This window comes from Odocoileus virginianus, chromosome 10 (genome assembly GCF_023699985.2).
Source record: "Odocoileus virginianus isolate 20LAN1187 ecotype Illinois chromosome 10, Ovbor_1.2, whole genome shotgun sequence".
NCBI classification, from domain to species: domain Eukaryota; kingdom Metazoa; phylum Chordata; class Mammalia; order Artiodactyla; family Cervidae; genus Odocoileus; species Odocoileus virginianus.
Window position 1 is genome coordinate 13,784,351 of NC_069683.1, and position 14,667 is coordinate 13,799,017.

The 14,667-nt window shown below is 53.3% G+C and overlaps 1 protein-coding gene across 2 annotated transcripts; it reads right to left on the reverse strand.

Moving 5' to 3' along the window:
• Positions 1-6,065: 6,065 nt before the first annotated feature.
• Positions 6,066-14,076, reverse strand: SLC35C1 (solute carrier family 35 member C1). Of its 2 annotated transcripts, none has more exons than XM_070473116.1 (3): positions 14,001-14,076; positions 11,855-12,381; positions 6,066-7,990 (listed from the first exon to the last, which is right to left on the reverse strand). In XM_070473116.1, exons 1-3 carry the CDS (start codon positions 14,030-14,032, stop codon positions 7,431-7,433), a joined length of 1,119 nt encoding a protein of 372 aa, XP_070329217.1. In that variant the 5' UTR covers positions 14,033-14,076; the 3' UTR covers positions 6,066-7,430. The 2 variants fall into 2 exon arrangements, with proteins under 2 accessions (XP_070329217.1, XP_020725845.2); XM_020870186.2 differs by lacking the exon at positions 14,001-14,076 and adding an exon at positions 13,722-13,757.
• Positions 14,077-14,667: the final 591 nt, after the last annotated feature.

The following is a 14,667-nucleotide window of genomic DNA, read 5'->3' on the forward strand; positions in this document are numbered from 1 at the left end:
CTTCTCCAGGGGATCTTCATGACCCAGGGATCGAACCCAGGTCTCCCACATTGTGGGCAGATTCTTTACTGTTTGAGCATAACTAAATCTAAATTGCATCCTTGGTATGTAAATGGGTGAAACTGAGGCTGCCCTGGAGTGGAGGCTGGGGGTCCACTCAGTTCTCCCTTCTGCTTTAAGGGGGCTCCCCAAATTCCTAGAGGAACTGATCTAATCTAGCCTCCTTCCCCCTGTGTTATAGGCAAGGAAACTAAGTTATGGAGGGTTGGGAATTAGATGACTTTGGACACAGAACTAGAGACCAGTGTATCTCAAAAGCAGTGGAGAGATGATCTTGCCTCACGGGGTACCTGGAATGAAGATGTAAAGAGACTAGTTCAGGCCTTGCATATAGTGTACTCAATAAGGACTAGGGGAATGAAAAGTGAGGTAAGGCAGGGACCCTGTGCATAGTGACCCGGGGAGGAAGCAGAGAGAGGGTCTCTAGCTGGATGGAAAATCATTTAACCCTTCTGGGGCTACAGAGCAAACTGCAAGCCAGAGCAGGCCTGGTAGAAATGAAGCTGCCCCTACCCAGCCCCCACCCTACTCCACAGGCTTCTTCCAAATTCTTCCGCCTGCCTGGGGCTCCTCTGAGACTATTTCCTCCTTCCCAAGCCAGTCTGCACCTGGACAGAAAGCTGATGGTGAGTGGGAGTTCCAGAAGTAGACAAAGACCACCCACAAGAGAACAAGCAGGCTATCTATTCTGAACTTGCTATAGCGGGGGAGTCAGCCACCATCACTCCTAGTGTGGTAAAGATTCAAAGGTGGGCAGAGGAGTGGGAAGGCTTTCTAGAGAAAAGGGAATGCTTCCGGAGGCTATTAAACTGATCGGAAAGGTGGAGGTGGGCTCATTAGAAGGGAGAGGGAGTCTTGTGTGATTGCTTGGTCCTAAGTTGGAAGTAGGGAGTGGAGACCAAAAATAGGAAAATAGGCTGTCATTACCCAAATCCTGAGTGTTCTGGGCTCATGCCACTGGAGGAACCGGTTTAGCTTCCAGGGCTGAGTGCTGCCAAAGCTGCGGGTCAGAGTTCTATCGTCACACATGGTTCGGCCCATGTCCCTTTCTGTTTTCCGTCTCACTGTACAGAGAGGTAGCCCAGCTCTGTGATTTGGGGCAGGATGCTAACTTCTCTGGGGTTCCCTCATCTGTGACCGGGGGCTGTTCATAGGACCTGTTACAAGGGCTTCCCTGGTGTCCAGTGGTTAAGACTTTGCCTTCCAATACAGAGGGTGTGGATCTGATCCCTGGTTGGGGAGCTAAGAAACTATATGCCTCCTGACCAAAAAAACAAAACATAAAACAGAAGCAATATTGTAGCAAATTCAATAAAGGTTTTAAAAATTGCCCACATCAAAATAAATAAATAAAAGTTCCACATCTTAAAAAAAGAAAACCAAAACAGTACCTATTGCAGATGTTAATATGGGTCAACGGGTGTCAGATGTTAACGGGTAATATGCTTAGAATAGCACCTGGCATGTGGTGAGCGTCTAACAAATATTAGCGATAATAATAGTCACAGTGATTATCATTATTTTTAAAAAATAGTGATTGATGATGCTTAGCAGCAAGGGCACTGGTCTGAGGGAAGGGGTCTGGGTCCTGCCCCATCGCACTGCAGCTTTGGGCAAGTCAGTCACACATTCTGAGCCTCAGGCTTGTCTGTGAGATCTGGGGCTGATTCAAACTCACTCCCAGCTCTACGGCTATACATTCCCCACCAGGGCTCAGCAATACCCTGCAGTCACCCTCACACTAGTCGCTAGCCCCTCCTCCCCTCCCCTCCCCCAGCCTTCCTTCAGTTTAGCTCCCGGCACACCTGGGCCAGCTGCTTCAGTGCAGCAGGCTCCCGTGTCCCCGTTTTAGCCGGTTCCAGGTCCTAAATTTAGCCCTCTCACAGGAGCCGAGTTTCTCGGTGTGGGCAGGGCCTGTGTCCAGTGAGGCAGCTATGGGATCATCAGAGGAGGGGACAGGAGGGTGGAGTACCACACTCTAGTTTGTCCTTGGTGTCTCAGACTTATCATGTGACCCTATAGGGCCACGGTTTTCTCATCTAGTAACCAGATTTCATGTACGTCATAGCTCCTTTCATGTACTTCATAACTCCTTAAATCGTCATGTTATCTCCTTTCAGTCACTCAGTTCTGTCTGACTCTTTGCAACCCCATGGACTGCAGCACGCCAGGCTTCCCTGTCCATCACCAACTCCTGGAGCTTGCTCAAACTCATGTTCATCATGTCAGTGGTGCCATCCGACCATCTCATCCTCTGTCATCCCCTTCTCCTCCCGCCTTCAATTTTTCCCAGCACCAGGGTCTTTTCCAATCTCTTCATTAGAACAACTTTCTTTTCTTTCATTTGGGAAAAGGATCTGAGAGGGTAAGTGATTTATCTAATTCTTTCTTCTCACTAGAGGAGCTCTTTTAAAGATGTAAGCAGCTAGGGAGAATCTTCTTAATACATGAACCAGTCATGGAGCTCCCTGCGGCTTCCCCAGGGAACTGAGAACAAATCTGACCTCCTTGCTGTGGTCAGTAGGTGCTCCCTGGCTGGAACTTGGCCTCTGACCTCCTCTCTTTCCACCCCACGGTGAGTGGGACCAAAAGGAGCCAGTGTCCCTAGTAATGTCAGAAAGTTGCCGAATCTGTCTCTTCTGCCTTTCCTGTTTCCCCGGATTTTTGTTCCCTGGAAATAACTGGTTCTTCAACTCTGCTCCTTCACTCCCCGCCCCCCACTGCCCCCTCCCCAGCTTACTTCTCTCTGGCTCTGGACCACACTCAGCTCTTCCCTCCAAAGGGCTTTCTCCTGAGCTGTGACCTCTGCCTGGTCCACCTTTTTCTCTAGCTCTCCCTACAGCTGCTGCTTCCCATCATTTGGGTGAGGTTAAATGCGATCAGAGAGAGGCCTTCTCTGACTTTTTTATCTAGAGAAGTTTCCCCTCTAATATTCTCCACTTGGCTTTTTTGTTTTCTTCATTTTCCTAAACATGCTGTATTTATCTGTTTCTTTAAAAATACTCATTTACCTGGCTGCATCGGGTCTTACTTGCAGCACTCGAGATCTCAGCTGCATCGTGAGGGATCTTTGGTTGTGATGCACGGACTCTTTAGATGTCACCTGGGCTCTGCAGCATGTGAGAATCTTAGTTCCTTGACCAGGGATCGAACCTACATCCCCTGCATTGAAAGGCAGATTCTTAACCACTGGACCACCAGGAAGTCCTTACTTGATTGTTTCTTTGTTTCTAGGGTTTTGTCCACTATTTGTCTCCCTGGCACCTGGTGCATAGTCATCACTCAAAGCGGTTGCTGTTTGTTGATGTTGATAAGAACAATGCTGCTGCTGCTGCTAAGTCGCATCAGTCGTGTCCGACTCTGTGCAGCCCCATAGACGGCAGCCCACCAGGCTCCGCTATCCCTGGGATTCTCCAGGCAAGAATACTGGAGTGGGTTGCCATTTCCTTCTGTCAGGAGAGTGTATGCTCCTCGGTTCTTTGTCTCGTCACAACAAAAATTTGGAGTGACGGACATTAAAGCCCCCTCGGCGTGTTATAGCTCTCAGGTCTTGAATGGACCATTATAGCTCTTAAAGAAATCAGTGTTACAGCTCTATTTTATTTAGATAATAGCAGGAAAATCCATCTTCGAGGCGTGAGGCACGTCGACCCAAAGACTCGAAGAGAAGAGCGCCCCACTGAGCGGGAGAGAGAGAGAGAGCGAGATTTGGCTCCTCTTTTTTTGTGTTTCTCTGTCCCTGGGCCTGTATTATGTAAATTGGGCCAGCCAGGAGTGTTGTTTGTTTTACCTGAGGTTCTCACTCCGGTCCCCGGACCTTCCTTTGTTCTATTTTCGAGGGCTTTTCCCTTCCAGATCTTTTAGCCACCGCCATTCTGGACTCCTTTTCCCTATTCGAACTACCTAACACTTCTCAATGCATGAAAGTGAAAAGTGAAAGTGAAGTCGCTCAGTCGTGTCCGACTCCTAGCAACCCCATGGACTGCAGCCCACCAGGCTCCTCCATCCGTGGGATTTTCCAGGCATGAGTACTGGAGTGGGGTGCCATTGCCTTCTCCGGATAAGAACAATTCACCGTATTTTCAGAATGATGCTGAGCATCAATTCACAACCATTTCATGTGGCAGGAGGGACAAGGATTACCCCCATATCTCAAGAAAAATGAGGCCTGGAAAAGGTTAGGAGACTTGTCCGAGGCCCCCTAGCTTCTAAGAAGTGGAACCTAGGTCTCCAGACTTCTGATCAAGTGCTCTGCAAAAACAGAAGTAAAGAGTGATGCATTCTGGAAAAGTGTGTGTCAGTGTTGAATCAGCTCCCTGTTCCTAAATTTTCCATTTCATCCACAATTTTTCTTTTTTTTTTTTCTGGGCAGCTTGACTTCCACTTCTCTGCCTTTTTGTACTAGACTATTTTATGCTTGTTTTTGGGGGGCATATTAAAATATTTTTTGAGGTTTTTTTTTTTTTTCCAAGTTGTATTCCCACTATTTCAGGGTGTCTTTGTTGATGTCAGATGTGTATATGACATGTATATGGTTCTCTTTAAGCCTTCCTGGCCTTTTCTTAGAGGACATTTTGGAGATAAACTCCTTCTTGATATGTACATTTTCCCCTTAGCAACCTCTTACCACTGGAATCAAAGGGGAAAAGTGATCTTATTTTTATGTTACAAACAAGACACTTTGGGGAAAAAAAAAACCAAGACACTTTGTTAAAAAAAAAAAGGGGGCGGGGGACCAAAGAGAAGGGGAATTGTGGACTTGCCAGGGAAGGCACAATTCTTTGCTTCTTGCAGGCGAAACATTCCTGGGGGCAGCCCTGGCTCCTTTAAACACCATAGAGATGAGCTGGGGGCGGTGGTGCTGACTGTGGGAACCTGGGATGCTGGAAGGCTGGCTCTGGTTGTTCTCTGGGCTTCATGTGCCTCAGAACTGGGTGTTCTGCTGCATGTGGATGCGAATCCATCCTCAGACACCATACATCTTTGTGTTCTTCTGTGTGGAGGTCTTGGACAGTAGGCTGTTCAGTTCTGTCCTGTGAATTGAGACTGCCTGAATATTTTTCAAACTATTTAGACTTCTCTTGAATCTTGTTCAAGAAAGTGCTAATAACATGAAGAATGTTGTCTCAATCTGCTGACTATACAGAGGGTGCAGAAACGATTATGTCCCTTCTCTGTTTAAGGGACCTGGCGATGGCTTTAAAATTGATTAGAATCAAGACCAGATGGACCACTGCATTCAAGGCTGTTCACGGCATGGTCCACTCTCCTTTTCTATACACTACCCCCCTCGCCAAAGAAAACCTCTCATCACTCCCCGCGTACTCTTTTCTCAGTTTAATCTTGCTTCCTGGGTCAGTGTACCCTTGCTCCTGGAGCCCCTGCTTGCCCAGTAATATTCAAACACCCTGGCCCTTGTGAAGACGTGGTCTCTCCATCTTCTGAGACCTCAGGACAATACTGCATCTGTTATGGGAGCCTTGATGTGTGTCCCTTGAAGCAGATTTGGGTCCTCATACTGGTACGTCCTTCCACCAGTGCCTGGCAAGCAGTAGATGCTCAAAAAATGCTGGGGATACTTAAGACAACTGTGGTGAAGTAACTGTGTTCTGAAAGCAGAGACTTCCGTCTGACTCCTACTGCTGCCTCTTCCTTCCTATGCTGCTTTCCGAGCCTCAGTGTCCTCATCTGTAAAATGGGGGAATGAGTGATGGCGCCCACCTCAAGGCGTGTTGCAGAGGGGTGCGGAAATGAATGAGGGAACAGAGCACTCAGCAGTGTCTTGTCTCTGGCAAGTACCCAGAAAGTGGCAACAATTACCAACAGGAAACTTGACGTCTGGAAGCAGCTTTGGTCTTTGGATCAACCCCTTTCCTGGAGGGAGAACAGGTTCTGAGAAGGGCTGTTGTGCTAGAACCCTGGCTTGCTGATGGCAGGCTTGAGCCTTTGTTCACAGGTCCCATCCAGACCCTGCCTGTCCCTTCTCACTCCACACACACACAAGATGTTTTAGTCCAATTTTTAATTAAATCGCACACAATTCAGGGCATCAAGTCCCACCAACTTCATTAGAAATCACCTGGGAGGGTGGAGGGGCTGGAAGAGAGGGGCGGTGAGAAGGCCCACTCTCCCCAGCCTTTCGCTCCAGGGACTGAAAACACCAGGAGTTACCCCCCAAAAGTTGGGTGGAAGGAAACACCCGACAGAAGGGACGGAGTCATGAAAGCCACCCTGAGACCTGGAAGGTGGGGGTGAGCGGACGGGAAGATTCTTTCAGCCTTAAACTCAGGGATGTCTGCAACTGTTAGCAGAACGCCTTCATCTAGATCAGGCTACCAGCCCAGCCCTGCGGGAACTGTATCTTGAGGGGGCCTGGCCCAGCTGAGGTAGAGGCTCTGAGCTGACCCCTGCTCCCTCAGCACCTCCTGGGGAGGCACAGCTTGCAGAAGCCAAAGTGGCCCGCTGGCTCCACTTCGGGGAGGCCCGAGCCAGGCAGTTGTGCCACGTGGCAGCTGCCTCTTAGGGGCAGGGGAGTGAGCAGGGAAAGTTGGTGTTGGGGATTGGGGGAGAGGGTCACTGACCCTGCCGAGCCTGTGAAGGACGTATCACGTTCAAACAGCAGAAATGTGGGGTGCAGATGGCAGGGACAGGACAGGGAGCTCTCCCATGATGCCGCCCATCCCCAGGCCATTTCCCAGCAGCCCTTGCGGGTGCCAGGACCAGACTTGGGTACCACCAACCTTTCACTCCCTTTCATGGGACCTGATGGTCTCATCACAGAGAAGAGGGAATGTTTGTCCATTTCCTCCCACAGCCCAGCCCATGCTCTCCTCCAAAAGAAGGCTGGTCTGGGGTTGGGGTGGGTGGGTGGGTCAAAGCTATGCTACTTTCCCGGGACACAGAGAGGTGAGGTTTCTCAAACCCTAAACCTCTAGTGGGGTCACAGCCCCATCTCCCCTGAGTGTAAGTGAAGACTGGCTGGCTTTGCCAATGCTGTCCCTTCAAGGTTGTGGCCTGTTCCCAACCTCAAAGGTCGTGTGGAGGTAGAAGGCCCTGGAAGGGGGCACAGTCTCTGGCACATGCCCCTGCCCTACTCCCTGCAAGCTGGTACTCCTCCAGAGAACTTAACTGGCTCTTCTCACGGGGGCGTCCCTTTTTGTCCCTATGAGAGGACAAAACCCTGGAACCAGGAAAAGGGGCTGAGACGGGTTTGGCAAGTTTCTGACGTCACTGGGAAACACTGGCTCCATGTCAACCACCAGATTCCCATCACGTCTGTAAGGCCACAGTCTCCGGGTCCGGAGAGACACTGTCACTGCATTCAGGGGCGTGCTCCCCAGGGGCTGGGCCGTGCCTGGGTCTGGAGAAGTTCACACCTCCATGTTGCTCTTCTCGCTCTCCCTGGGGTGGGGCTCCTCCTGCATCTTCTTCATCTCCCGGCCCCTGACCCAGGTGTAAGCAGAGGAGCCCCCCAGCACCATCATGTTGCTCGTCCACCAAAGAAAGCTCTTGGCCTCCTCATAGTACAGGACGGCCAGCACCGTCTGGGCACAAGCTTTGGCTGTGCCAGACACGTTGTGGGTCAGGGGACTGGTGAACTTGATCTGTAGTCCCGTCACATAGCCGATGGCGAAGCCAAACAGGCCGCCCAGCGTCATCATACCCCAGAAGTGGGCGCTGCCCAGCTGGGGGAAACTGAAGAGGGCCCGGAGCTCCCCCAGCACCAGGAGCAGGGGCAGGAAGAGGACACAGGCGTTGACGTTGTTGTAGAAGGTCAAGCGCCAGATGCTGCCGTCCACCGCCGGGAGCACCTTCTTGGTGTAGATGGCGTTGAGCGAGACGCAGAGGCTGGCGAGCACGCCGAAGAGGGTCCCCGTCCAAGACAGGGTGCCCTCCGCGCCCTCCTGGTCCACTCCGAGCCAGAAGCCACCTGCAGCGGGCAGAGGGGAACAGCATGGGGAGGAGGAAGGACAGAGAATTTTTGCCACCCAAGTTCACAGACTGTGTCACGCTGATCTCACCATTCCATCCTCCCGGCCCTTCCTGCAAGAAGGGTATGCAAAGTCTCCACTATGTGCAGAGCATCGCACAAGGGATGGGGGAGTTAGTCCAGGATAGGAACCCTTCCTCACGGGGCTTGCGTTCCGGCAAAGGAGAGAGCCATTAAAATGATTCCTTTCCCAATTACTTCTTTAATTACAATTGTAATGAGTTCCATAAGACAGGACAGGGTGACGTGAGAGCCCTGTAACTGGACGACTCCTCAAAAGCAACGTGTGAAATGGGTTCTGAAGGTTGAGCGTGGCTACAGCACTTAGTGATGGAGGTGACCCTGGGCGAGTGACTTGAGGTCTTGGAGCCTCACTCAGCCTCCCGGTCTGTGACATGGGAGTCTACTGTGGTGAGAAGCACTTACGGCCTGAGGTCTTTGGAGCTGCTTACTCTTTCTGAGACTCATTTTGTGACACCTCCTACCCATGGAGCCTCCTTGGTGCCCCACTGCCCACCCTCAGCTTGGCATGCTGGGCTCCCCAGACGCTTGAACTCCACCTCTGTGCCACGATCACCCCGAGTCGCCACTCTCATCTCCCTGCTTCTCACACCAGGGTTCAGCACCCTTGATCATCTTCTGATCCAGAAACACTCTCTTCCTTCTTGGGAGATTCCACGCATTCTTCGAGGTCAAAGCCAGCCTCTTCAGGGCTGAAGTCTCTCCTGGTACCCTCATCACCCAGACCTCTTCCTGGCTCCTTCTTGCCTGTGCTTTCCTTCAAGACCCTTGCCTGCCCTGGGCTGCTAGGCACCTGCCCAGGGGGACAGTACAGTCTCTCTAGCTTAGACCCCACTTTCCCAGAAGGCAGGGGCCAAAATCTTACATGTGTTGTATCTCCCGCCACAGCAGCCAGCCACATGGTTTTGGTGTCAGACAGGTCTGGACTCCGATCGGGCTCTGTCATTTAAAGGCTGGGTGGCCCACGGAAAGTCTACTTAAATTCTCTGAGCTCCCCTGTCCTTCCGCTGTGGACATCTGGGTTCATGTTCTTGACGCACCCCCACCCCCCAACTCCAGTCAATCCACTCTCCACCCTGCAGCCAGCATGATCTCCCTGCAGGACAGATCTGCTCGGGTCCAGTCCTGGCTTAAAGCCTCTCTGGGCATCTCCACAGCCCTCAGGAGACAGTCTAGGCTCACTTAACTTGGGCAGCCTCACGGGCACAGCCTGCTCTGGCCCAGCCACGCAGATATGCGGGTTTTTTCTTCTGCCTAGAACGTTCTCTCCTCACCTCTTCCTTACATCCATCTAGTACTTCCTCTGGAATGCCAGCTTAAAACCCTCCCTCAGCTCTTCTCTCTCCCCCTCTCCACCCCTGCCAGGGTTTCCGCAGCACCTTTTATGTTTGAGTCACGGCATAACTCCCTGACTGCTAGGCATCAACCACATGCCCTCCAGGAGTGTGGGAGCTGCATCTACCTTTTCAGAATTTGCATCCCCAGAGCTCTTGGCACATGCTTGGCCAGTGAGTAGTATCTGCTGAGTGAGTGCATGTAGGTTGCTCTGGAGGTGGGCGTGAGGATCAGAGGAGACAAGACTGGGCCGTAAGCACTTGCTGGCAGTGTTCTGTTCTCGGCAGAACCTTTGCAAATGGGTACCCACAGCCTGGTTCTGGGGGCACAGCCAGAGGGCCCCCAGCCCTCCTGCTGGTTACCTTTTGAGCCCAGAAGAGAGACTGCCCCTTTTAAGATTCCAGACCCCAGAGGGAATCTCAGCCAAGAGGGAGCACAGAATGATACTATCTGAGGAAGGGAGGAGGAGGGGGCCTGGAGAGTCACCTGAGATCCACTTTCCCCCATAAGGAGGAACAGGGGTGGGGTGGGGGGATGGGGCAACACTGCGGAGAGGAGGCCCAGGCGCTGGGCCAGCAGACAGCACTATCTCCTGGGCGCCTGTCCCAACAGCCAAGCAGTGAATGCACTTTCCCAGAAGCTGTCTCACCATCCGCTGCTTTGATTACTTTTCAGACTTGGGCCTAGTTTCCCTAATGACCTCACCAGCCTGCATGCAAATTCGCCAATCAGGAAGTCCCTCCCTCTCCCCCCTCACCCCCACTCCATAAAGTCAGTGGGGCTGAAGTGGAGATCCCTGGGGCATTTGTCTAAGTGTGGCCTGGGAGTCCATACCAGCTCCCTGGGGGAGGAAATGGGAGCTGCTGAGATGGATCTGCCAGGGGTCTGGGCAGCTGCCCTCACTCCAACCTCTGCCCTTCTTCTCTCTCCCACCTTGAACCTAGACTGGGCAGGCCTAGGTCCCCCAGTGGCTCAATGAGGAAAACATTTTCTAGGACAGGTGGCATGGGATGGGCCCCTCCCCACAACTGCTGCAACTCAGCCCGGGGACTCAGATACTAACCAAGATGATGTAGGTCAACTAAGATGAAGTCTGCTAAACCAGGAAGAACCTGAAGAGGTTCAAAGAAAGAAAGATTCCATTCCTGGAAGACTGAGCCCCAGGAGGACTGTGAGGGGGTGGGAAGCTGGGGGTGCTCCTACCTAACAGGCTGCAATAAAACACTCTGTGATGATGGAAATGATCTACCATCTGTGTTGTCCAGTACAACAGCCACTGGCCACACGTGGTGACTGAACACTTGAAATGTGGCTACAGAATCAGGTCATGACTGAGTAACTGAATTTTAAAAATTTCATTGAATTTGAATGGAAATAGACACATGTGGTCAGTGGCTACTGAACTAGATGGCACTGCTCTAACCTCTAGGGCAGGGTCCCCAGCCTCCAGGCCATGGACCAGTACGTCCTGTCAGATCAACGGTAGCATTAGATTAGAAATAAAATGTGCAATAAATGTAATGGGCATGAATTATCCTGAAACCATCCCCCCACCCCCAAGTCTGTGGAAAAACTGTCTTCTACGAAACTGGTCCCTGGCGCCGAAAAGGCTGGGGGGCCGCTATTCTAGGGGACAAGAACAGAGCGGAGTGATTAGAAATACAGGCCTGGGGGGCCAGCCAGTTTGAGTGTCCAACCCAGGCTGGATACTTCTTAGCTGTGGGGCCCTGTAAGTGACTTAACCTCTCTGGTGTCAGTTTCCTTGTGTGTATGTAGTCGGTCATGGTGATGATAATACCATTCAGGGAATCTCTGGGGAACATAGGAGATGTTGTATGCAAATAATTAACACAATGTCCCCACTAGTAATTTTTATTTTCTGAGGGTCAAGTCTGGGAAGACAGCTAAGTTATCTCAAAGCATCTCTCTTGCCACTGTCTCAGGCATTATTGTAAGCCTGCAAGGTCAGAGGATGATGGTATACACATATTTATTAAGAGATGCAATGTCCTCTAGAAAGAGCACTGGATGAGAAGTCAGGACACTGGAACTCTTGAGAAGCAATAGAGTACAGTGGTCAAGTGTCAGGAGCCAGATTGCTTGAGATCAGATCCCACCTCTACCACTTACTAGCTGTGTGATCTTTGACAAATCACTCAACCTCTCTGTGCCTTGGTCTTCTCTGTGTGAAGTATAGACTATAATCCCATCTTGTCTGAAGGGCCCTGATTGGGCCCCTAGCTTGCTGGGTGACCTCCAGAAAGTTACTTGCCCTCTCTGGACCCCAGACTCTTCCTCATATGACTGTCAAAACAAGGGAGCCGGGGCAGATAAAGCCCAAAGACGTTTGACAGGGTTGTTCTTTAGGGTTTCAGCTCCCATCCTCCCCCAATCCTTCCCCCCTCAACCCCCCACGCCCACTCCCTGTGTCCCTGGCTGGCCACTCACCAATGATGACGCTGCAGGTGAGCAAGGCATAGAAGGAGGTGGTTTGCTTGAGCAGCAGGTAGGAGAGCAGCACGTTGAAGACGGTGGTGAGTGAACGACCCACGTTGTAGAAGGCCACACCCACATACTTGAGGCAAAGGTTATTGAAGGTGATCATGCCAATGAAGACCGCCGACAGGGGCAGGACGCTGCGGGCCACCTTGAGGTCCAGGTGCAGGGCAGGGAAGTCCACGGTACCAGGGCAGCAGGTGGCCAGCGCGCTGAGGCCTTTGCACAGCAGCACGGTCACCAGGCACTGGTAGAAGGTGACGAAGATGGGGGTGTCCAGCCGCAGGGAGGGGCTATCCAGCAGGTACTTGTTAAGGAACACCATGGAGATGGACGTGATCCAGTAGAGAGAGACGACCAGGGCGATCTGCAGTGCCCGCAGCACAAAGGGCTTCTCCTGGCTGGTCTCTGCCTCTCCGGTGGGGTCGGAAGTCCCCATCAGTGCCATGTGCAGGATTTTTGACCGCTTCAGAGAGGCCCTGTTCATGGTAGCAGGGGAGTTGGGTCAGCTTACAGCCAGACTGATTTCCTGGAGTACAAGGCAGAGAGCTCACATCTGCTTTCTGCAAACTGAAGCCCTCAACTGTCACATGGCGGGTGGCCTGGAGGCCTCCCACTTTTCTCTCGGATTGAGAGGTTCTGCTTTGGGATGAGCTCCACCACCTGCTCCCACCCTCAGGGGGCTCATGAGACAAGGCAGGGGAAAGGTGCCTGATGGGCTAAGTTTGGACAGAGATGACAAGTTAGGGGAGAAGGGGCTGGAACCGAGTAGGGAGGAAACCAGCGGGAAGTGAGGGAGGGGAGGAAGGGAAGGGGAAGGGGGAGCAGGAGAAACGCTGGGCGAAGGGGCTTCAAAAGGGCGGGGGACGGCGTGAGGAAGAGGTGCAGAGAGAAACAGGCGCGGGCTGCTATGGGAAAGAAAAGGTTTGCAGGGCGAGAAGGGCGGGGCATGCAAGGAGCTGAAAGGAGGGTGTGCGGGGGAGGGGGGGGTTTGGAAAGAGGGTGCAGGCGAGGTAGGGGGCGCTCAGGGCCTGGGTCCTCCGGACCCGCAGTGGATTGGGTCGGTACAAGCCCACGGCGCGCGGTCTTCCCAGGCTCCAGCCTTCCACTCGGCCCCGAAGCCTGCCGACATCCGAGGCCCCTCCCCCGGGGAAGGCGGGCCCAGGACTCATTTCCTGACACGCCCCCAACACCCTCCTTAAAGAGCCCGCGCGCCCGGCATCTCCCATAAAGCCACAGCCTCAGAGAAGAGGCTTGCCGAGTCTGGCTCGCGGCGGGCCCCTGGCGCCCGCAGCTGGTGGTGCTGGGTGTTGGATCTCGGTAGCCGCGGAAGGGTCCTGTGGGTGCTAGAGCCTCGGCCCCCTTCCAGCAAGCCCTCCTTCCCTGCTCCATCTCCTCGAGAGGCTTAACTCCCTCCGACTCCGCTCATCTGCAGGGCCATCTTGCCCCTCATGCCCCGGCAGGACCGCGTCCCCAGAGCCCTGGCACCACCCCGAGTCCCCCGGGGTCCAGAGAACAGTGGCCTCGCCGCATCCCTCCACCTATCCACGCTCACACTTCCGAAACCTTCTTGCAGTGGCCTCCTTCTCCCTACTTTCAAAGCCCCCAGCCCTCTCCCGAGCCTGAAACCTAGCCCTCCCCAGCAACGCCCCTACCCCATATTCGAGGCCCCCCGGGTGGCCCGATCCGACCCTCAAGGCAGCGCCCCACTCCCCCTCCCAGAAAGCTACCCTCCCCACCCTACCCCAGGCCGGGCCCAGCTGCAAACTCCCGCCCCGGGGCTGGCGGTCCCTAGCCGCGAGGCGACCCCGGCGCTCACCTCCTCTGCACTGGCCGCCAGCCCGCGCCGCCTGGCGCTGCACCTGCCGCGCCGCGCCCAGGGCCTCGCCCGCGGGAGATTACTTCCTGCTCCCAGCCCCGGGTGTGGGCGCCGCGCCAGCCTCGCCAGCCAACTCCCCACGTGGAACCGGGTCGGCCGCAGGGCGACCCAGGCCGCAGCCTAATCTTGGCTGCGAGTTATCCCTCCGGTCGTGCGAGCAGGCCCCTTTCTCTTTTCAAGGCCACCCCAGACCCCGGTATCCCCCACCACTCCAGTTACCGCGGCTTGCAGGTCCCAGTACCCCGCTGCATCCGTGACCCGCTGCCAGGCGCCCGGCCTGTGCTTCCAGAAATGTGTTCGCGGGAACAGCCGAGATTCTTCCCGCCGGCAGTCCGGCGGTTAGTGGAGGGTCCCCCTCCCCCTCCCAGGGACGGGGCCTGGGAAATGGTCGCCAGCGTGGGCCATCACTCACCAGACAGCCGGGAGGACTGGTTCCAGAAGCCGGGAGGACTTTTTTCTGGTTCCCGCTCTAGCCACTAACGTTGGGTAGCTCACTTCTCCAGAGTTACCGTCCTTAAAACCAGGAGGCTGGACTTTGCCAGTGGGTCTCAACCTCCTAGCTGATATGGTTGAAAGAAAGGACTGCTATTTGTTTGTAGTATTTCAAACACCATTTGGTTAGTCCTTTTTGATTTGTGAATGAGCAGTCTGAGATCTACTTGAAAATACTTAGTATTCTCAAGACCATCCAGCTCCCCGGCAAGAAAACCCCAAAGGTTGATAGATAAAAGGAGATAGGCAGTTGTTGAAGTTAGGCTTAGGTCTATGGAGGGTACAAGAGTCTCCTTACTTCTATGTACATTTGAAAATTTCCGTAATAAAAAGGTAAAACCTATGGAGTGCATTTAGAGTCTTACTTGCTCACTGTATAAACCTTCACCAGGGT